The sequence below is a fragment of the Pyrus communis genome, chromosome 10 (genome assembly GCF_041283825.1).
Source record: "Pyrus communis isolate YQ-2024b chromosome 10, ASM4128382v1, whole genome shotgun sequence".
Lineage (NCBI taxonomy): Eukaryota > Viridiplantae > Streptophyta > Magnoliopsida > Rosales > Rosaceae > Pyrus > Pyrus communis.
This window is the reverse complement of record NC_142574.1, coordinates 5,388,981-5,413,441: the sequence shown is the minus strand read 5'-3', so window position 1 is coordinate 5,413,441 and position 24,461 is coordinate 5,388,981. Positions and strand designations below refer to the sequence as shown.

Here is a 24,461-nt window from a genome sequence, read left to right as displayed (position 1 = left end):
GAAAAATAAATACAATTTGTATCAACTAGGTTTATTTGAAAATAGAAGTAGAATTGTAAGTAGCATCAGTCAACATGAAATTAGTTGTATTGATAAAGAAGTTACATTTAATTTACTCAGTAAAGAAGCAGTTACTCATTTGAGAAAATCACATTTTAGTCAGATTCACATAGGAACAATATTAATTGGAATAGCATGATTAACCAAAGTACAAGTAAGCACAAAAACTTTAGTATACATACATGATGATAGATTGGATAATCACCAATAAGCAGCAATAACAACAACTGAAGTAGACTTAAGTTCAAACTTAGCAGTTATAGGATGTATTCCAAAGTATATTATGACAATAAACGAATTTAGTAAATATATTAAAGTAAGCATAAGAACAAAAAATTATAATATGAAATGAGAGTATAAAAATTTGTGATTAGCTTAATGTATATTGGTAAAGTGTCTGATGAATATAATCATAAGTTTAATCTAGAATTTGAAAATTTAGTTCAAACATTTGGTAGTAAATATGTAAATATGATAGAAGCAAAAACTCGTAGATAATAGCTTTTTAGAATGAACTCAGTGGACATTACCTAATTTACAAGTAGCAAAAAATAGACAACCAGATAGAGTACAAATATATGAAACTAGTACAGGAAAAGAAACAATTAGGTTTAGTAATTACAAGCAACTAGAAAATATAGAAGAGGATGAGAGTGAGATCGAAATGAGAGTATTCATATGGCTTTTGATAATTTAGATATTAATTTAGTTGAGCAAAATTTTGATTATATTGTAGATAAGCTTATAGAAAATATTGATCATTTAGATGAAGAACAATACTTAGAAAAGTATAAGACATATGATTTAGGACTACATAGAATTTCAGATGGAGAGATGAAAAAATTAATTTTAGAAATAGAAGTAGAAAATATTTTAGGATCAAAAGAATATAATAATTTATTACAATTGAAAGTAGAATGTAATCCAGCAGAAAAAAGTAGTACATCAGGAGTAGAAAATCTAGGATACACGGGTAGAACTGATCAACAATTTTTGAGACTAACAAATGAACAATATAAAGAACAAGCTGGAGTAGATTACATAGAAGAAAGTATGATAAAACCACCTAGAAAAAGTAGGATTCCATATTTGAGAGAGTTAGAACAAATTAATATAGTAGGAAATATATTAAATTTAGATAATGTAGATCCACAAGATTGGGAAATAACGATTGAGAGATGGGAGAAATGTTGCGTACATGCAACTTAATGTTAGATTTTAGTAATTCACAAAATATGTTAGATTACTTTGAGTATACTTTAGATGATTTAGTTTTTTATTATTTCTAGTCATGGAAAGTTCAAAATCCAGAACAGCATCAAGTAGTTAAAACAGACTTTAATATTGATGGTTTTGTTACTTTGATTAAACAAGAATTTTTAGATCATAATAGGTTAGATGGCAGAAGCGAACAAGAACAAATAAGAGCAATTAGAAATTTAGAACAATTACAAATTTGTGATTTACAATATATAACTAAGTATACAACAGATTTCTTTAAATATTTATGAAGAATAGGTAGAATTAGTGATATTAATTTATTAGATACTTATATGACAAAAATAAAAGACCAATAGGAGAAAAAATTTGGAATAAATGGTAAAAGCATCCAAAGAAAAATAATATTGCAATAGGACCTAGAATTCAACATGTATATGATATACTTAGACAATAGTGTAGTCAAATAAAAGTTAAGAGACTGATTAGGAAACAATTTTACATGAGTTGTAAAAATATAGACTTACCACAACAGTATGTTTGTCATAAGAAAATATATAAAAAGAAATATAAACCATACAAACAGCATAAGAACTTAAGCATAGGACCTTCAAGAACATACAGGAAGAGAAAATATATTCCAAAACAATTTAGAAAAATAAGTGGTAGACCTTGGATTAGAAAATATAAAGCGCCAAAAGATAAGAGTAGTTGTAAATATTATTCATGTGGAGAAATTGGGCATATTAGACATGTCCAAAATTAGGAAAACAACTGAGAGAAAAAGTACATTCGATGAAGTTGTTTAAGTTAAAAAAAGATGAAAATATTCAGTCAATATATAGTTTAGATGATTTAAGTGATAATGAGAGTATTTGTAGTATAGAAAGTATAAATATGATAGATTCAGACTCGGAAGATTCAAGTAGTTCAAATAGTGATTTAAAAGAGTATATGTGTGCATTCATAGAAGAACAACATGAAGAAGAGTATAAATATATAAATTTAGGTTGGTTAGAAAAATGTCATAAATGTAGCAAGTTAGTTGCAAATAAATACTATAATACATATTCAATATTATGTGAAAGGTATTATAGTAATAGATTATTAGAAGTAAATTCAGCAGAATCAGCAGAATCACAAGAAAGTACTAAAATATTAGAAAATACTGTTCATAGTATAGAAAAGCCAAAAAATAGTTCTTTAATTATCATAAATTGTGAAACAGAATTAACAAAAGAATGTAAGATACAAACAATACTATAATAGATACAGGAAGTACAAAGAGTGTCATAAGAGAAGTTAGTACCAGAAAAATATAGACAAAAATTATCAAAACTAGTGAGAATAACACAGTTTGATGAGAGACCAGTTTATTTAACATATTGTATTAATAATGAATCTATTAAAGTAGAAAAACAACAATTTAATTTACCATTAACATTTATTTCACCAGTAGGATCATACCCATTCATTTTAGGTTTAAATTTTTTTGAAAAGTTTACAATATTTTTTATTTATGAATCCTAACATAACATTTTTCAAAAGAGACATTACAATAACTGATCAAAGTAATACTGAATAAGCATACAAAATCATAAATATAGAAAAATCTAGTAGTTAAGATAGTTATTATTTAGAAAACTCAAAAGAAAATGATGTGCATAATAATATAGAAGAGTTTGATGAAGAAACATTTGAACATGAATATCCTATTTTAGAACAAGGAAACCGTATAGAAATATTACAGTTAGATAAACCAAAAAGTTTAGAAGAATTATTACAATTAGCAGAACAAACTAGAATCATAGGAGAATACCCATAGTTCCACTGGAGTAAAAATAAAATACTAGCAAAATTAGATATATTTAATCCAGATTTAACCATAAAAACAGCTGATATGTCTTGTAGTTTAATAGATAAACAAGAGTTTGAGTAGCAAATAAAAGAGTTGTTAAATTTAAAAGTAATTAGACTTTCTAAGTCTAGACATAGATCAGCAGCATTTATTGTGAGAAAACATTCAGAACTAAAGAGAGGTAAGACTAGAATAGTTTATAATTACAAGAGATTAAATGATAATACATATGAAGGTAGTAATAAGTTACCAAATAAGGATGAACTTATAAATAAAATTCAAGAAAGTAAATATTTTAGTAAATTTGATTGTAAATCAGGATTTTCGCAAATACGATTAGCAGAAGAATCAATTGAGTAGACAACTTTTACATGTCCATAAGGACATTTTGAGTGGCTTGTTATGTCATTTGGACTTAAAAATGCTCCATCGATCTTTCAAAGAAAGATGGACCAAATTTTCAAGAAATATGATAAATTTTGTAGTGTTTATGTCGATGATATTTTAGTACATATTAAAAATAGAAATGAACATAGAAAACACTTAGAGATAGTTTTACAAGAATTTATTAATAATGAAATTGTGATTAGCAAAACTAAAATAGCATTAGAAAAGCAAGATATAGAATTTTTAGGAATGTATATCAAGTCAGGTACAATACAATTACAAGATCACATAGCTAAAAATGTCTTAGAATTTCCAGATAAGTTAGAAGACAAAAAACAGTTACAAGCATTTTTAGGATTGTTAAATTATGTAAGAAATTTTATCCCTGATTTAGGAAGAAAAATAGCAGTATTACATAATAAAACTAGCAAAACAGGACAAAAATATTTTAATAGTGAAGATATTAAATTAGTTCAAAATATAAAGGAAAAAATTACTCAACTTAAGCCATTAACTTTACCATTAGATGATAGTTACAAAATAGTTGAAACAGATGCTTTATCATTAGGATGAATATGTATACTATACCAGAAAAAGAGTAAGGAGTCTCCAAAGTCTGACAAACAAGTTTGTAGATATTCATCAGTTAAGATTACCATCATCATATTTAGAAATTTTAGGAATAATTAACTCACTTGAGACATTTTCTTTATTTTTACATAATGAAGTATTTACTGACACACCCCGACCCAGAAAGTCCGCTTGGACTCTGAATCGAGTTGTGCTGGCCGACACCTGAAAGGTGACGAAGCCAAAAAATGTCATAGAGTGTAGAAAAAAATGTGAATAATTTGAACCTAAAAATTTTAAATACCAAAGTGCGTTGTGAGTGGAAGCGAACCTATTTCACACACAACGTCAGAGCATAAGTAAGGTACAGAAGTGTGGGTAAGAATCATACCCTCAGAAGTATCCATCAATACTAAGATTCGCCACAGATTCTTGTCAATACAAACTCAGCAGCTAAAACCTGGAGGGCACCAAACAGAGAGTGTGAGTGAGTAATAAAACCAAGCTTCCCAAAGTTATTACCTCTCTAAAAGTAATGCCCCTCAATGTAAAACCCGTATTGTTTTCCTTAAGACAATACAACATATATACATATATCCAAACCATACTCAAAAATGGCCAAAACCACAATTTGCCATGTCCATTAGCTCTATCATGCATTAATAAGTAGGCCAAATGAACTTAATCAATACAAAATGATATATCAGTCGGAGTCACCTCTAATAACCTGTACGACTTATCCATATCTCATCAATCATGGCTAGTATATAAGTCGGAGTCACCTATAGTGACATGTAAGACTTATCCATATCTCATTAATCATGGCTAGCATATAAGTTGGAGTCACCTGTAGTTATCTGTACGACTTATCCATATCTCATCAATCATGGCTAGCATATAAGTTGGAGTCACCTCTAGTGACATGTACGACTTATCCATATTTCATCAATCATGACTAGCATATAAGTCGGAGTCACCTTTAGTGACATGTACGACTTATTCATATCTCAGTAATATGTCAGCCGGATCCACCTTTAGTGGCCTGTACAGCTAAACCCATAGCTCATCACATATCCCTGCACACGAGTCGGAACCACCTATAGTCGTCTGTACGACAAGCTAGGTGTAAATAAATACGCTTAAGTGCTACGATCACGTGAAGGTTATGCAAAGTATCGCAAGTCACCTACGAGTCGAAACCACCTAATGTGGTGTGTACGACAGACTGGCACCTACCTTGGATTCAAGGTGAGCGTGTGGTGCGGGAGGTGAACGATCACGTAAAAGCTAGACCCTGGCCACAGGTGGAAGCACTAACACCGGGATGTAGGTTTATGAGCTCTAATATATCTCAACACAATCATACTCACTACTATCATTATCATCAAAGTATACTTACCTGAATCTCACCTAAGCGTTTGCAACATCATTTGGCACTTCAAAGTATTCACAATAATTAGATTTAGGTAATATACATGTGAATATGCCATAATGCAATCTAAACCCAAACATTTCAAGATATTCCCAAAATATATAATACGGCGTAACATGTACAATCAATAACACCCTACTCCCAAACTATTTACTTTTGAGAGTAATCGTCAGTGATAAGCCCAATTAGACACTAGTTAAAATTAGTTATCATTACTTACCTTTTCTTACTTCAATTTCTTGATTCTTCACACATTGATTTATGATCAATATTTAATCACCAAATCATAAAGCTAAATCTCACACTTCCCACCAATGTCCCTCACATTGCTTAATTCACTAAACAAGGCTATTGTCTCGATTATTTAATCTCATTTATTATATGGCTGCATCTAACGTCTTATTAGACTGCCTACGTACCCTAAACAGGGATCAAGCCATTCGTAGTTCGCAATGATTAATTGTAGGTAACAAGCATAGATCACTTTAGAAGTATTTGTGGAACTATCAATTATATGCCTATGAAAGAAAAAGACTCACTCACCTGGAGCCCACGCTATGATTATCTTGCACTCACATCGAGACATCACAATCTATCATCGCCTGTGACAAATTATCAAATCACGTCTCAAAGTTCTTACCGATAGAATACATAATTTACATAAAACATATCCTCAAGGACCTTCAAGAATAATTTGAGACCCATTGACCAAAAGTCAACCGTTGATCTTTGATCGAAGGTAGGGTCTACAACCCTATATAACTCGATTCGGAAGATCCACATATCAGATTTCTAATCTGTAACTTCCAAAGATCCACATTATGCTTCTAGAATAACATACTAAAATTTTATTACGATCCAACGGTTGGATCCTCTCCAATTCCAAAAACTGATTAGCGGTTAACGTTTTATTTTATGAACTTACAAATCCAATTCAGAAAGATTTGTACGTTGGATTCTCAATCCATAAGTTCTTACATTATTCAAATATTATGTACTACAATGTAACAAGGTTTGGTGACGATCTAACGGTTGGATCGTCGATTCACATGAATACCTATTAACGTATCGTAGAGAATTTAGGTTCCAACGATCAACCTACGTCATTCAAATATCAAGAATAAATTCAAGACATTTAATATAGCCTAAAAATAGCATTGGCAGCCCACTGCCGCACGCGCCACCGTGGGTGGCGGTCGGCCACCCTAACTCGCGGGAAAATCCAACTATTTCCAACAATTACCAAAATTTACAGGAATGAAGATCTCAAAGAGAGGAACAACTTTCATACCTGACACAAAGTCCAAAAGTGGATGGAAGATGGTCAATTTTTCCCATGAAGCCGGCGGGTGCCTAAAGCTTCCCGGTATCGATTCGTCGTCTACGGTGGTCCAACGGGGTCAAGATTGGTTGGGTTTTTGTCCTGGGAGGATGGGCTACAAAGCCCAAGTGGTGGCATCGGCCATCGCTTTGCCGATTTTCCAAAAACTAAAAAAGAGTGGTCGGAGCACCATAAGAACCATCAACTTTTATGGCCTCAAACCGCCATATACCGTGGTTAATCAAGGTGGTTCTTAGGTGAGTTTTGTAGAGGGGAATGAGAGCTTCAAGATGGTGGTGGTGGCATCGAAAAACTCCACCAGAGTTGGCCAGAATCGGCCTTGAAAAATGGGTGGTCGCAAGTGGAAAAACCTACGAAAAGCTGAGTGCTTTCTTCTTCTTTTTTTTTTTCTTTCTTTCTGATTTGTCATTGGTCCTCCATCCATTTTAATTTGATTGGTCCCTTTTTCTCTTTACTTAAGGCTGATTAGTTAGCCTTCCCACAAAGTGGGAGTTCAAATAATTTAATTACTTTTAAATAATCAACTTCAAACGTCCGTAATTATATCGTTATAATTCGGACTCGCAAACAGCTTTCGCCTATGCGCTCATAGTGGCAAGTACTACGAGGATATGCTAAAAGAATAAGTCATACGTCACTCTAACCGATGATCAACGGAAGTCAAAGCCCCTACCTCTAGGGCATTTTCATAAATTCACGCTTCTAAAATTAATAAAAACGTAAAATTTGGGACGGGTTGTCACATTTACTATTAGAACATATTGTCAAAATATAGTTTCTCATTATAACAAAATACATGCTAATAAACAGGCAGCCCGAAGATGGGTTAATTTTATCGATTCAATTACATGAAATGGTTTTAAACCAATTTTTGAACATATAAAAGATAGTGACAATACATTAACTGATATCTTATCAAGATTAATTTGTTGAACATAAATGAAATATCGTGGACCATCATCCTCAAATAGCACAAGATCACAAGGTAGAAGAGCACCTTTCAATAGAACAATGATGCACCATGGACCTCTACCATTTAATGGATTCCAAAATAGCATAAGCAGATCAGCATCACCATCAGTACCCACTTTCAACTTTAATAGCAATATTGTTGAAGGAATTAGAAATTCAACTCTGAGATATATGCCAAGAGTACCAGGACTTTTTGATAGGCAACAATTTCTCTTAGATAATTTTTGGAATATCCAAATCAAATAGTCAAGTATGAGGTTAGGTCATGAAAAATTAATTAGAGCATTAGAACAAGAATTTGATAGTTTAATTTTAATTTCCATCAAAGCTAGCATCATATTCATTCACTTGAGCACAACCTTTAAGTCATTTCTAGGGACCATGAGTCATTACTTAGTAAGTTTACCAAAATAAATCAAGAACTCCAATCTCTTAAAATGCAGCAAAAGGCAAGTGACACCCTGAAAAGAGAATTGTAAATAAGTTTAGAAACTAATCAGCATAAGAATAAAGAAAAAGAGGTTATTAAACCCATAAAACAAGAGGCTAATGAGCCCATAGAAAAGATTAAGATTGAGCTCTTAGAAGAAGACATTGAAATGGAGCAGTATCAAAATAATGAGTAGCATCAGCATCTAAGTGACAAAGAAAACAAGAAAAATATGAAAATTTTCGTAGGAATTTACCTTTAGACTTAATATTAGATGATATTTTATTAGAAGAAATTTTGAAAGCAAAATTAAGAATAATGCCACCAGACATGCAAAATGAAATCCTAAGCAGATCAGAATCAATGAAAGAGTTACAATTACAATTACAATGTGCTTTGTATCAGTCCATCTTTGATCCAAAATCAGAGATGGATATTATTACAAAGATGTATCCACTATATCTTTTTGATAGTACAGAGAGTTATATTTGTAAGCTAGATGTTAGCATAGTTGTGGCTAGGATTAACATGAAAGATTATAGACAATGGCATTTTAGTTATGAATATCAGAAAAAACATAATGTGGCAGAAGTTACCCCAACCTTACTATTAGAGTTTGACTATCTTGATAAAATATTCATTGATCATATTTCCCAACTATAATCATTTCCTGATAACTTATAAAAGTAGCAAAAAATTATCTAGAAAAGTGGAAAAAAATTTGCATAAGTTTTATTAGTAATCCTCCAGATTGGTATATACATATGCATAAGGAGAAAGTTAGGTATATAGTCATGATTAATGAAGAGTCATTTAGACTATTCCCTATCTCCCCCACACAGGTGGACTCCTTCATACAAAAATATTTTAAAATTTCTAGGGATTCAAGCCTTAGATGAGTTTGAAGGTTTTAGATATGATATGATATTAATAGCAGAAAAAGAAGAATAAATGTATATTTACAACAAGTCAAAAGTCTGTCATCAGCCATACTGGAAGCCTCAAAATTTCAAAGGAGGAACAGAGGATATGTATTACAAGGTAAAAGAAGAGAGAGAAAGAGATGCAGAGCTAGTAGAAGGCGATGAACAGTATTGGAACAATTTGACAGAAGAAGAGCTGCATAACATCGACAACACGATAGAAGCATGAAAAACTGGTAGCATATAACATAAGTTGAATAACATCATGTAAAATAATGTATTTCCAAGCAAAAAGTCAACATCATTGTGGACCCCGCTACAATAATGAAATAATGGCATAAGACTAAATAAAGAAAAGAGTTTGACCCATTATGAACTTTTCATACAAAAAATATTCTTTTGGTTAAAAATAAATAGTGCTCGGCCATTTTTATTAAAACTCCCTAACAAAAATTCAATAGTTGGCTACATGTTTTTCTTCTAGCAAATCAAATCAACCTATACCAACTTAAAGCTTAGTAACTACTACAATTAAAACTCAAAGATCTTCAATGTTTCATAAGGGGGTGCAGCCAATTTGGATTTTAGATGATTTTAATAGACTTTTTTTTAGTAACAGATTTGAAAGAATTTCAATAGATTTTATAATTCTATATGGATTTGATTTATATGGATTTTCATTATAGATTTCTATGGATTTGTATGGACCTCTTTCATAGATTTCTTAGGATTTTACTCTTACAATATATAAAATGAATTTCTTTCGTAGTACGAAAGAAACATAAAAACTTAGCAGAGAGAACCTTGGTGTAGAAATTGTAATTTCTAACGTAAGAAAATTTTTGTTAGGGGTTTCTCACCAAATATCAATATGCTAGAAATTGCATTTCAAAGAAGAGACCTGATTGGAGTAAAGCTCCAACCTTTAATCACCCATCAAAAGCTTCACAATGCCACCTTACTCCTAAAACCAATATACACCACTAACAATCTACAATAACTTTAGCAACACTTTAAAGCAGAGCAAACTCATTGGGGTATAATTTCAATTCAATCACATATAAGCCAACCAGAAAGACCCACAATTCAGTCACATAATATCATTAATTAAATTAGGGAATTGGTATTAGCACTCCAAAAATCTCATTTGACACTCCAAACTTTCTATAATTAGAAAGAAAAATATATTTGTGAGAAGTGTATAATGAGATTTTTGGAGTGCTAATAACAGTTCCCTTAAATTAAACACATCATTCATTAAACATAATCCAACATAATCTAGTTAGTAAAAAGTATGAATAAGTCAATTAAACATAATCCAAAATAAAACGAACAACTAAAAACTAATGTATCATGAGTTAAATCACATATCATTTCAAATTACAGCGTGTTAAATTTGACCGCTCTTCCAGTGACATCTTCATAAATGCATCCTTTTTTGTTTTAGTATCGAGAAAAGCGACCGCTTGATAGCGAGCAGGTTCATCCAAATTTGGGGTTTCCTTGATGGCATCCCATATAGAATTTTGTCTCTCTCTATCCTTATCCCTTTTCTCCAACAGACTATGGACTCCTCGGAAGTCGATGGCAATTGAACCGAGAGTAAGTGAAGTATTTTCCATAATTCTAGCTTGATTAGTGGTCTCAGATGATTTAGTATTCCCTTGGTATTCGGTTTTGTTTCATTTCCTACGGTTGGTGATTGGTGGGGGAATCACTGAGCTAGTGGCTTGAGTGGGTAAGAATGGGGATGATTGATCGAATGATGAAGTTTGGTGTGATGCTTGGTTTTGATTTAGTACAAAGCCCCCATTTTCCTCATCGTAAAACAAGTTTTCTATTCCAACTTGTTCACCTTCCTCTATTCCACCTTGTCTATCTTCCACTACAGAAGTTCTTGCATCAATTTCCTCACCCAATCCCAATGAGTGTTTTCCACTAGCAGCTGCATAGTATGACTTGCAAATCTTCAAAGTCATCACAATATTTTTTTACGAATGCTTCTTTGGTCCGAGTAAGCCTACAATATAAACAAGAAAATCACAATTGTTCAATAAACTATAAGTATACACTCAAATTACATATAATATTTTAAATAAAAGCCAAGAAGCTCACTCTAAAGTATTCTTCCCAAACTTCGTCATCAACAACAAATCTCTTTGTGTTTGCATCCCACCCAAAGCCAGAGTTGCTTCCCATAAGCTGACTATATTTTTCATATTCTTTCTTAAAATATCTTATTCAACTTGTGTAATGCTTATAAGTTTTATTACACTTTAGTCTTTCATTAAGTACCGGAAGTATTCTTGTTGTCACAATATCTTTGGTTAGCAAACAATTAGCATCACGCCATCCACGCAATTTAGCTTCAACGAGCAATTGTAACAACACTTTGCTCTCTTCCAAAGTCCAAGCACTATAATCACTCTTGGCCTTCACTTTTCCCATTTCTTGTTGTTCGTCTCCCATTTCTAATTACTAGTATGATGGAAGTAGTAGCAGTAACAAAATCAATTCAGGACATACTTAACAAAAACCATTCGAATATATAATATGCAATGCGTTAATAAAGCAACAAAGCACCTTAATTAACCAAACAATGACAATGAAGAACTGAACACAGATTAAGAACTAAACCCAAATATACTTCTAATAGAAAAGAACAATTCTTGAATTCTCAAAGACCACATATATTTAAGAAATAATAAAAACCCATCAAATTTATCCAATCCCCCTTCAATTATTTGGAGCAAAATATCCAAAGTTCCTCTCGGCTGGTTAAAAAAAGCATGCATATTAGCTAATCTATTGCATGTATATTAGGTTTTCTCCTTTCATTGCATCAAATGTATGGGTTTTTCAGCTATCAAACAGAAAAACAATACAACTGAAAAATAATCAACACAAAAAGCATGAATTCGGAGAAGCTAGGGATACGTGGTATTATGTGTGTGTGTGTGTGTGTGTGTGTGAGAATTAAATGAGAGAGTAATTGATAAGTACCAATGTAGCAGTTCTGTGAAACAAATCAACCATACAAGAATTAAACAAGTTGGGAAGAGAAAAGCAATACCTTGACGGGATAGAGGAAGACTGTTCCACTTCTGTGATGAACGTGAAAAGAAATCACATGGGGTAGGGTTGGATTCTTGATGGCATTTTGTATTTATACCATCCACTCTCAAATTCCTCAAAATCCCCAACCATTAAAATCCTAATAAATCTTTGACGTTCTTACTATACCTAGATTTGAATGTATTCCTTAAACTCTTAATCGACTACCCCTTGATTTGGATGTATTCTTCAAAATCCTCTTAAATCTTAATTTGACTACACCGTGATTTCAAAATCTTTTAAAATCCTCTTTTTAAACTCTAATCGACTACATCCGGATTTTAAATCCTATCAAATCCTAATTTGACTACATCACCCTAAACCTTTAAGTTCAACATCTTTACTTAGTTTTAGGCTTTAGCCAATACAAAGACTATGCGTGTAAAACAAAATCTTTTAAATATCAATATGCAAGTGGTGGTCCAGTTCAGTTTAAGCAGGTTTACAAAGGTTCTAAACTGTAACCAAACAAAATTATTACGGTTCAATTCAATTTTTGGACCGTTTGACTTTTTCTTTAGTCAAAACCAAACCAAACCAACAAATAGTCTGCACTCAATCTTATAATTAAGTGTTAAGAATTGGGTTCACTTTATTATCGAGTCCCTTGCGTTTATTAAAATATAAATATAAAAATCATTTTACTTATCAATTTTTTCATATCTCATCACTAACACATATAAAATTAGAAAAATTGTGAGTTCCTCTTTACAATCCGTAACCAAATACCTAAAAATTTTGATTTAGATCAACTAAGGGGTAAGTTGATCCAAACGGCTACAAAACTGGACATGCGTATGACGTGGCTCCCAACAACTTTGTCGGGGTAAGAGTAAAACAAAGTAGGACATCCCGGTAAAAGAAAAAGTGAATGAAACCGAATCCGATAGACTTGTAATTCGTATGAATCGTTATTCGTTTCTTGGGTCGTCTTCTTCCTTCCACAGATTCCGTCTGTTTCTTCTCTCCAATCAAAATTAGGGTTCTCAATGGCACAAGGTACGCTCCTCAACCCCTAAATTTTACTCCATCTTCGTCGTTTATTAATTTCACATTCCTGTGAGCTTACGGTTTTTCTTATTTTTTGAATCTGAAAAGGGTTTAGGGTTTATGTTCAATTTTGCTATTTTAGTTCATCTTAATTGTGGATAAGCATCTGAAACTTCAAACTCTACTTCCTGTGGAATGAAAACCTAAAACTTTTTAATTTGAAATCTGTATTACTTAGTGCAGAAAACAGTAGTCATATGTAAAGTAGAAAATGATATATTGCAGTATATTCCTGTGTGTATTTATGTAAAATGATTGTCTGTGCGTGAATGTTTTGCGTTGATTGTTTTCGTTTTGGTAGTTTTCATTGAAATGTGTGAAAAACCTTCGTCTCGCTTTGTTTTGTAATGGAGAAATAATTTATAGGTGAAACTTAGGAGATGAGAGCAAATTTTGTAACTGATTGAGGCTTAGACATAAAATGATAAAAATGTCCATCGGGACAAATTGGGGTTTGATCGATGCGTAGATTATTGGGTGTAATCATTTGGAGAATTTTTGTGTTTTACTGGTACAGTTAGACATTCTTGCAAAACGCGAGTAGTTTACTCCAAGGTCGAATTTTCAGGGGAATTAGCTTCTAATGTAGAAAACTCCATTCGCCTTCTTGCTTGGTTTGTTTAGTTCCCCTTACTTTATTGGAACTTGCATTTTGAAGCTTTAATTTACTCAACAGAAACCCTCGAACAAACCACAAATATGGATCAGCTAAAAGAAACAGAAGATTGGTTAAGGCACGTTGCGTGCACTACCATTCTATTGTGTTCGTTGTTAATAGCTGTTTCCGTAATCTGTTGGCCTTTTGTTCCAGTATTAGTATGAACTTTCATGTCTGTTGTATTGGTTATATTTTTTTCCGTATTACATGAATATGTGAATATCATGAATGAAGCCATGTTAGGTTTCTCAAGTATGGTCCAAAAAGGCTGTTTCCGATGATGTCTAACCAAGATACTGACGTTCTTCCAAAATGATTGGAAGCTAGGTTTTTTTTTTATGTCATTCAGCTTTTTGCGCGAGGAGCTCTTACATTTTTATTTTTGGGTTTTTTTCTTTTTCTCTAAGTTTTCATGTCAGAATGGATAAGGGACATGAAATTTGTATGTGAACATTAAATTGGACGTGTATAATGACAGAATTTAATCACAATCACGTGTCAGCATAAATTGTTTTGTATTTGAAAAAGCATGGCTTGTACTTATTTCTACTTACTGTTTCCATTAAATTTGTAGCTATGGATGTTGGAGATGAAGTGAGGGAAGGCAATATTCAGTCTCTTATCATGGATTCCCTAGAGTCTATTAAAAAAGGCGAGGTACTTTCTCCAGAAGACAATGCTTGGGTTGATTCGTGCCTGATTAATGAATTTGATGTTTTTGATGACAACTGGGATTATCTGAAAGGTGCCTTACAAGAAATCCTTAATTCCCAGCCGCCCGAATCACTCAGCTCTTCTGCACTTGTAACCGATGGTTTACCCAGGGGAACCGACATTGAGATACTTCCTTCTCGTGAGAGGGCAGAAACAGAACAACTCCGAAGAAGAATCCGAAATGCTGTTCTTGGTATTGGTGAAGAAGCAGAAAGAAGTGATGAAGATGATGATGATGGTGACATGCCAACTGATGAGGATACGAATAATTTGCAGTCATCAACTTTTACGGGAAATCCTTTTTTGCCAGGTTACAAAGATGACCCGAGAATGACCGAAAACCCTGAGTTAGGAGCCGACATCAGCTCCTCATTATCTGAGATGGAGCCTTCAACTAAGGATATTTTCAGGGTTTGGGATTTGGATGTTCCTGCGGAGGAAGACGACCTGGTAAAGCAGTTGAACAAGGCCCTCGAAGAAAGTTTGCCTCAATCGGTCCCATCAACTTTTGATGATTCTGATGTATGGAAAAGTATGAAAGTAGATTCGGTTGATGATCTAGTTTCTGGGATTGCAGATCTATCTTTGGATCTAAACTCTAGTTAAACATCTTATGTATATTAGGATTTCGTTATTCGTCGTGGTGTTAATAATCGACTTCCCGTTGTTTCACAATTTCACCGAAACACTGAAGAGTTATGATTGAGTTACAGTTCCAATCAAAATAGCTGTAGAAAGTAGAAAGGTTCCTGTTTGTGCAAATCAGCATGAAGGGGCCTTAACCACCCATCAGCATTGCACACGAACCATGAACCTGCTACTTGGTGAGACCCATTAAATTGAACCAACCTATCGCCGTCGTCTATGTGGCGGGGAAAATCACCAGAACGATCGGAGAAGCTGACCTCTAGTGTTGTCCACCGTCCACGTGGGATTCCCGTCTCGTCGAGCCTTACGTTAAACCGTAGCCATTAGTCAGTAAGAAAGGGGAATGACAAGCAAGAGAGATCATACCATAACAACCTCATATTTACTTCCCCTTCGGAGGGAGGAATCTCTTGACACGAGTCTCTTTTGGACGCCTCACATTGTGAGCGTCATGCATTTGTCTGTTTGCTCAACTGATAAAAAGGGAGAGATATGATGGCTGTTTTTTTACAAGGTGAGAAAAAATCGTCGTGTCTGAACCACGTACGCAGCCAGCCAAGTCAGCAGGTTATCATCCACACGGCGGGGCGGGATTGGCCGGAGCACAGCAGCCTCAAATTTGACATCTTTGTTACACACAACAGTTATAAATCTAGAGAGTGAGTGCATGTGTGGCAAAGAGCAAGAGAGCTTTGCCATAGGAGATAAGATTATATTAATCTTTGCTCTCTCACTAGGCTGCCGCTCTTTGTAGCTAACAATGGCTTCTGCATCTTTCCTCAAGTCTTCTCCGGTTCTCGACAAATCTGAGTGGGTGAAGGGTCAGACCCTCCGCCAGCCTTCCGCCTCTTCGGTGGTCAGATGCCTCCCCACTGCCCCGTCTGGTCTAACCATTCGTGCCGGTTCCTATGCTGATGAGCTTGTTAAGACTGCTGTAAGTTTTACAACATTTTAGTTGCTATAAGACTTGTACAATATCATTATTCTCTCTAGAATATATACGCAAGAAAATCTGAAAATCTTGAAATGTTATCTTGTTAAAACAGTTCGACATGTTTCTAGACTCGTAATCTGAACTATTGTCTATTGATAAGCTAGATTTTTGTTTGAACATGCGGTGCAAGTTGATAGTCTGATAACGTAACATGCCTAACTGTTTTAGTCACAAAAAGTTTTATCTTTAAATTGCACCTTTGCCTGTTGAGGTCTGAATTTGATGAGGTGTGGTTTTTGTTTTGGGTATAGAAAACTGTTGCATCCCCAGGCCGTGGAATCTTGGCCATGGACGAGTCCAATGCAACCTGTGGCAAACGTCTTGCCTCAATCGGGCTAGAGAACACTGAGGCCAACCGCCAAGCCTACCGTACCCTCCTTGTGACCGCCCCGGGCCTTGGCCAGTACATCTCAGGTGCCATTCTCTTCGAGGAGACTCTCTACCAATCCACCGTTGATGGAAAGAAGATCGTTGATGTGCTCGTTGAGCAAGGCATCGTCCCCGGGATTAAAGTCGACAAGGTAAGTCATAATTTTACATACCAAGCAAACATTACTTTAATGTGAGCATAGTATTAGTACACAAACTTATGGTAGCTGCATATTCTGATTAAAACAACAGGGTTTGGTGCCCCTAACGGGTTCCAACGATGAGTCATGGTGCCAAGGTCTTGATGGTCTTGCCTCTCGCACAGCTGCCTACTACCAGCAGGGAGCTCGTTTCGCCAAATGGTAAGGATAAAATCTCCATGTTATGATGGTAATTATATTCTAGCTCATTAAGGTAGATCGATGGCAATCAAATGTAACATAATTACCAACTCTGATGAACTAGGCGTACCGTTGTGAGCATCCCCAATGGCCCATCAGCTCTTGCAGTAAAGGAAGCAGCATGGGGTCTCGCCCGCTACGCTTCCATTGCTCAAGTAAGAGAACTGATATCCTATGCAAGTTATGATTTCAAAATTGACTGACTAATTGCTATTAAGTTGCTACTTAGACCACAGGGTTTTGTTTTGTGTCTAGTTAGGATGTGTTTCTAATTGAGAAAGTGTTTGCTTCTTGATTCTTTAGGACAGCGGGTTGGTCCCAATTGTCGAGCCAGAGATCTTGCTTGATGGTGAACACACCATTGAAAGGACTTTCGAAGTCGCCTTGAAGGTCTGGGCCGAGGTTTTCTTCTACCTAGCTGAGAACAACGTCTTGTTCGAGGGTATCCTCCTCAAGCCAAGCATGGTTACTCCTGGTGCTGAGGCCAAGGAAAGAGCCACCCCTCAACAGGTTGCTGACTACACCCTCAAGCTACTCCACAGGAGAATCCCCCCATCTGTCCCCGGAATCATGGCAAGTGTTTGAAAAACTTGATGCTAATTAAGTGTTTCTGTGATGAGAATATATCATGTACTGATGTTGGAATTGTGTTTTGTTGAGCAGTTTTTGTCCGGTGGACAATCTGAAGTTGAAGCAACCCTCAACTTGAACGCGATGAACCAATCACCAAACCCATGGCACGTGTCGTTCTCCTACGCCAGAGCTCTCCAAAATACCTGCCTGAAGACATGGGGAGGCAGACCGGAGAACGTGAAGGCAGCTCAGGATACTCTGCTCATCCGTGCCAAGGCCAACTCACTTGCACAGCTGGGCAAGTACACCGGAGAGGGAGAATCAGAGGAGGCAAAGAAGGAATTGTTTGTCAAGGGCTATGTGTACTAAGTAATTTGTACCGACGCTGTAGATGATGAAGAACAAAGGGAAGATGATGATGGTGATGTTAATGGAAGAACCAGACATGCATCTCTAATGTGTGTAATGCTTTATAGGCATGAAAGACTATTTTTGTTGAACATTTTACGTACTTTTTAGCAACTTAATAAACTTCTTGATGATGAGTGTTAGCCGGTAGTTATTCAACCAGATATTACAATGCTTGTGATTTGCATCTTCAGTTCATAAATTAACCTCAACCCCGAAAAAAGCTCGAATTTTTCAGTGATTTCTCCCACTCTAATTCACTAAGATAAATAGTCGAATCATTAGACTATATCATAATCTACCAAGATAACCTAGTTCGAATCATTAGACCACATCATATGATACATCCCCGTCATGTGTTTCTCGGGATAAGCCTTCAACTTGGGCTCTCAGGAGAAAATGTTTTCCGCACATGTTGCATGAAACGGGTGCCCCACATTCATAGTTGTATGGTAGCACATGACGTAGAGAATGTGCGACGCCCATTTCATGCAACAGGTGCTGCAGGAACGTTTCTCTCCCTCCTTGGATCACCTTCGTGCATAAGCACTCTGGTAAGAAGCTAAAATAGATTTAGTAATCCCGATTAATTTCTCATTTGAAAGCCAAATCACGAGTTTTGGGAAAAGCAGCCAAATTCATTTGAAGTTGGTTCACATTTTCTTCCTCAGATTTTTAAAAATGTCATCGCAGCGCAAGACCAATGTCAACAACGGTATTGCATTTCGATAACATAAACATTGAACAAACTGTACTAATAACTCACTTTTCTGTCTTTCAAGCGATACACATTGCTTTCGATAATACAGAGGTAGAGATTTTCTTCATCTAATCTACTTTGCACAATGAACGTGAGAGACTGATGCTGATCCAAAGAAAACGGAAAAGGTACAAGTAAGAATACAAGTGCACAGGTCAACAATCAAGATTCTGCAACGGTAATTTGTCCAGACCATCTGCAGCCACAATGTAGAGGAAGAGAAGGGTTAGTAAAATTCTCGGACAATGATGATGAAGAACAAAGGTAATCTCGTTGGTTCAAAAACATGACCAGACAGAAAACAGAAATACATATACAGCATATTCAAACCTTTGAAGATAAACTGAGTAACTAATTTTCTCCCCCGACTTATCTTTTCTTTGATCAAGGAAACAGTATAATGGGAAGCCAATACAATCTCCATCTCTTTATTTCTACCAAACCTTTAAAGACTGTAAGGCTAATATGCAAAGTGGAGGGAGAAGGCGACCGCTCATATTCAGTTTTGGTTCAAAGATATACCATGAGTCTCACATCATATGTGAAATGAAGAAAACAAATCCGCACAAAAACGACAATTCAAAGAGAGATATATGATTCATTCATAAAGCCTATGTGTTTGAGAAAATTCTCTTCTATCAAACCAGACTACTAGCAGTCAGATGTAAATAAAGTATACTCTGGGTTCCCTTATTAAGCTGACTTTTTGACAGCAAACAGGTGACCTATACATATGTTATGTCATCACGGATTCATTATTGTCATCTTATAGCTGAATCTTCCAGGTGAAGCATACAACGGCACACAGGTTAGGGCTCACCTATCTAATTAACACCAACTTATGTGCTTGCTTAGAAAACTATTGCCAATTTGTAACTTTTTTTTTATGTCATTTGATTATATGGAACCCTGCCCTTCCCACAAATGCGTAACGGGTGCAATTTCCTTATAATGTCAACCATCCGTCTGAGTTCAAACTTATCATCCAAGTTCTTTGGGAAAAAAATGCATTACCAAGAGAAATTGAGTTTTTTTGTAAGCCTTAATTGTAACGTTTTCTGCTAGCAATTAAAGTTGCTCAAAACCAAATATGGACTGCTTGGCACAAATGGATGGGTAGTTGGGTACCTAGAGAAAACAGTTTACATCACTTTAGTTTATTGACTCAAGTCCAAGAACACATGCCCACACTTGTTTATGTTGCATTCAAGAGTGAAAAGTATGGTAACCGAAAGTACGGGTCTTTGGGCCTGGTATAAAAAAAAATCCCTCCTTGTTAGTGACCCAAAATAAGAAAAGTTTCACTCATTTTCTAACGTTTTGAAAGCAAAAATCTGATGCAAATACCCATGTATTTTACATAAGCATGTGCAAACCATTGATCTGAATAATCCTTTTCTTCTCTGAATTTAAACATATCAAAGTCATGTTAGAGAATTTTCCTCAGCTAAAAGCAACAATTTAACTTCGTATAAGAAGATCTTGAAAACATAAAGCAAATGGATGAGGACAATGAGATATGCCAAATGTACCTCACTCACTTTCCAGGCTACTTTCTGAAGGATCGAACAGGAACGACACTTGCAGATTCATCATTCACACCATTTGGAACACCCACACCCTGTTCCTAAATATGACAGCCAGATAAATATTGTTTTGATTAGTCAGAATGCTTATAATGTGCAAATAATTAAAGGAACAGAAATACAGCTCACAACATTCAAACTGCACGTCATAATGCATGTTCAGAAGACAAAGAATGCCTTGTTACTAAGAAAAGAATATGCCTTATTAAAGAACCAGAACCAGATAGTAAAATCAACATGTGGATATATATATATATATATATATATAGATATACCTGGTTAGTTGAAGCTTGACCGTGTATTCTTTGGGGCCTGGTATTAAGATCAATGGGTGTATTGTCCATCTTGTAGTCACCATCAATATTGTTGTCTAGGACTGCAGTTGGAGAGACATTGTGATTATGTTGATTCTCTCCTGTTTTTATATCAGGCAGCTGATTTTGGTCCCTTTGTACCTTCTTTTGGTCAAGTGGTTGAAGCCCTAGTTCCTCTGAATGGCCAAGCTTATTCCCTGGAAACTATAGAGAAACGCCCCAAGAGAGAAAAGAAATTAATCTCTGGAGGTCTATATATAAAACCTTAACCGGAACTCTCCAGCAGAGAGACAAACCTCAACTCTCTGCCTGAAGAGGAGATACCTCCCGTGGGTTCTTTTCCCACCGACATGTACAATCATATCACACTGCAGGCAAAGAGAACTACCATCTACCTCACAGTAAAAGAACGCTACATGTATGTTTTCAAGGGAAAATAAGTTTAATATAGCTCACAAAAACTAAAAGTTTAAAATATTGAAGTCTAGCATACCAGGTGCATTTTCGCAAATATCACAGCAAGGAACGTCACTAGGTGTGGCTATCCCAACCCGTACATGTCTATTGGCAAGTTTATTACACAGATGGACCTGCAATTCCAACACAGAGAACAAAATCATGCCTCTACTATAATTTGACAGGAGAGCTATAAAGGCAAAAGAGCGAAACGGCTAAGAATTTAAATAAGCAAGGCAAATGTTCGGTAGTCATGATTTCCATAAACACAAATGGCAGCAAAACTTCAACATTAAGAAGCACACGCTAGACTTGTGTATAACACATGATATTCGAACCACGCTACATTCAGATAGCAAGCCATCACCAATCACTTCTCTAACCAAACATCTCAAAATTCATGACTAATATGAACTGTTGATTATGTTAACCTATCTCACTTTCACAAATCCAGAAAGTATAGTATGACTCTAACAGCATCTGGTGCTCATAATTTGATACGAAACATCGTATACTCGCCCGACAAGTACAACCAGTAAGCCCAATCATGCTGAATACGTTGTGATTTGTCAGGCAACAATATATCACAATAGCCAGAGTGGTGGATTGCCCTGGTGGTTAGGCTTTCCTCTTCCACCCACTACGTCCCGAGTTCAAAGCCCTACCCCCGCCCCATTAGTGTAGATTAATGTAGAATATTCCGCTTGTCCAAAAAACCCAACAGCCTGTGATTTAGCTTGCAATAATCAAAATCAAGATTAACAATCAGAAAACAGACCTACAAAATTCCCGAAAGCTTGCAAATTTTTAGTGCTAAAATCATTGGAAGGATCATATAACCAAAAGTCAATGCTTGCATAAATAAAAGAAAAGGGAAAGAAGAAATGAACAACCTTTTCGTCGCAGGAACGGCAGAGGGCGGCCTCGTCGGCGGCGCAGAAGAGAATGGCAGCGGCGCTCTCGCACACATCACAAAGCGTTCGCATTCTGTCTTCCCACTTGTTCTCATCCCTCCTTCCTCCTCCAGAAAGCCATTGATTTTCTGGTTTCCTCAGAGACGGGCAAAAGACAAAAGGGGGTGAGGGAGGGAGGAGAAAATGGAGTCACTTTATATATAGATAGTGGACAGCTGTTACTTTGCAAACGTGACGTTGACGTGTATGACAATTTGGGTTTTTTCTTTTTTTTTTCTTTTTCTTTGATTTCCTTACTATTTATGGAAAATGTGTTTCTCATGGTGGCTCCACTTCAATTTTCACTTGAAATTAAATTTCTCCACTACCAATTAATGGAAGTAGAGATGTGGACTTGCTTTCATGGACCTTGCCCAATCATTGAAATTAAAATTCTTTTCGGGTTTTTACTTGTATCATCTTTTGAACGTTTTTATTATACTATTGCAATCTTAATGAACATGGTTAAATTATAATACATTGAAAATATATGCAAGATAACAAAATTCATATAAATTACAACGTGGAAAAGATACACAAACAACTAAAAATCTCACATCACCATGCTTAAGTTTTATATCAAGTCAAGCCCAAACAACCTAAAACTAGCTAAAACTCTAACAAGCATGACGGTCATGGCCACGAGTTAGTCTTCAGTAGTCATAATTATTGGGTAGTTTGGCTTTATATCTATTAGATTGGAAAATAAGCAAAAAAAATATTTCTTGAATTCATTCATGATCATTTTGTTGGATAGTGGCCAAATTAGTGCCATGTTTTGTGGCTTAAATTGCTCCATGTTTTGTGGCTTTTTCAAAGCCATGTTTTGTGGCTTTTTCAAAGCCATAATTATTTGGCTGATATTAAAAGGAACGGATGAGAGAAGGAAAGCATCCAAAAGAGATGGTGTGAGCATTTGGCTCTACCATGGGCATGGGTGAGAGAAATCAAGAGAGTTAGAGTGAAAGATCTCTTGTGAAGAGTGAGGCTCTTGGGGAAATTCTGTGAGTGGGTGTACAAGGGTTATGGGATTGGGTTATGTCGATTTAACTCATGTGTAACTTGTACTGTTTTTCTCATAGTGAAGAGCAAGATCTCTCCGATGACGTAGGCAGGTTTTTGCCGAACCTCGTAAATTTCTCGGTGTCTTTATTTCTTGTATTTTATTTTGTTCAACTGTGTGTGATTTTGGTGAGGTTGTAATCTGAATCTCGGTTCCGCACTAACGAACGGGTCAAGGCACAACACATTTATTTTCCGTACTATTGAACAGTCCGGAGTATGATGAAAAATTGCATCACGACATGAAGTAACTTCATCCACAAACTCCATCTAAATTTGGGGTGAATCTGGAAAAATTATGGTCTTCGACTGTGTGATAGCAATAAAATCTTCCAAAAGCAGAGTAATACTAGATGGGAATTAAAAAAAAAAAAAAAAAAGGATTTTATGGGAAGGATTGAATTGAAGAGAAGTAGGAAACAAAGAAAGATGATTAATTACTCAAATATGAGCATCGCACGACCAAGTCGCCACCAAGGAAATGCTATACAAGGGATTAATTCAAAAGCAAAAAAACCAAAGAAAAGCTGGAAAGTTGAGAAAGCAGAGTTTGTGCTAATCAATTTTGACAAACTTTTGAGTATGTTGGTAAATACATACACATCAAACAAATAAGGAGTTGTTGTATGCATTTCAAACAATTAAATATAAAAAAGAGAAAATATGTTGAGGGAAATGAAAAATGACCTCTCTTTTTTTCTCGAGATAATAGCATTTCTCATGAATAAAAGCCGCCCCCACCCCCAACATGCATACACAATTCTTGTTTGTCTACTCTTCTAAAGATAATCGTCTTGTAGTATGTGTGAGATTCTTAGCATAAGTAAATAGAAGTCACTACTGTTTGGTGGCCTTGTATAAAGCTTATCACAAGTTTTTACAATGCATTAACACTTAGAACTCGTTTGGAACTGCTTCTCTAAAAATCACATGTTTTTTAAACACTTTTGTTAAAAATGCTTTGGATAGAAACGCCTTAAAAATCACTTCACTCCTTTTCTCTCTTAAAATCGCTTAACAATCTACAACTTCGCCCGAATAGGGGTTTTTGATTTCACACATCCCTTTAGCCTCACCCTCATCCATCTATTATTGTATTTGTATATATTTGCAAGGGTTGGTGAAGGCTATTTGGATCTAGCGACTATCTCTTGGTTCGACTTTCCTGATTATGAATTCTGGTTGTGATCTACTTTTGGTTGCGGGTTT

The 24,461-nt window shown here is 35.3% G+C and overlaps 3 protein-coding genes across 7 annotated transcripts; 2 read left to right on the top strand and 1 right to left on the bottom strand.

The window, feature by feature from the left end:
• Window positions 1–13,165: 13,165 nt before the first annotated feature.
• LOC137727903 (uncharacterized) lies at window positions 13,166–15,403 on the top strand. The gene is made up of 2 exons (XM_068466767.2): window positions 13,166–13,305; window positions 14,589–15,403. Exons 1-2 carry the CDS (start codon window positions 13,296–13,298, stop codon window positions 15,332–15,334), a joined length of 756 nt encoding a protein of 251 aa, XP_068322868.2. The 5' UTR covers window positions 13,166–13,295; the 3' UTR covers window positions 15,335–15,403.
• A 73-nt stretch (window positions 15,404–15,476) lies between these two features.
• LOC137727902 (fructose-bisphosphate aldolase 1, chloroplastic) lies at window positions 15,477–18,264 on the top strand. The gene is made up of 6 exons (XM_068466766.2): window positions 15,477–16,310; window positions 16,622–16,891; window positions 16,992–17,101; window positions 17,205–17,295; window positions 17,444–17,713; window positions 17,804–18,264. Exons 1-6 carry the CDS (start codon window positions 16,137–16,139, stop codon window positions 18,080–18,082), a joined length of 1,194 nt encoding a protein of 397 aa, XP_068322867.1. The 5' UTR covers window positions 15,477–16,136; the 3' UTR covers window positions 18,083–18,264.
• A 561-nt stretch (window positions 18,265–18,825) lies between these two features.
• Window positions 18,826–22,335, bottom strand: LOC137727904 (B-box zinc finger protein 18). 5 transcript variants are annotated; one of them, XM_068466768.2, is made up of 6 exons: window positions 22,131–22,335; window positions 21,275–21,371; window positions 21,078–21,193; window positions 20,743–20,985; window positions 20,414–20,508; window positions 18,826–19,077 (listed from the first exon to the last, which is right to left on the bottom strand). In XM_068466768.2, exons 1-5 carry the CDS (start codon window positions 22,221–22,223, stop codon window positions 20,431–20,433), a joined length of 627 nt encoding a protein of 208 aa, XP_068322869.2. In that variant the 5' UTR covers window positions 22,224–22,335; the 3' UTR covers window positions 18,826–19,077; window positions 20,414–20,430. The 5 variants fall into 5 exon arrangements, with proteins under 5 accessions (XP_068322869.2, XP_068322870.2, XP_088534891.1 ...); XM_068466769.2 differs by having other exon boundaries at window positions 20,423–20,508; XM_088678765.1 differs by having other exon boundaries at window positions 21,078–21,172.
• Between the last annotated feature and the right edge of the window lie 2,126 nt (window positions 22,336–24,461).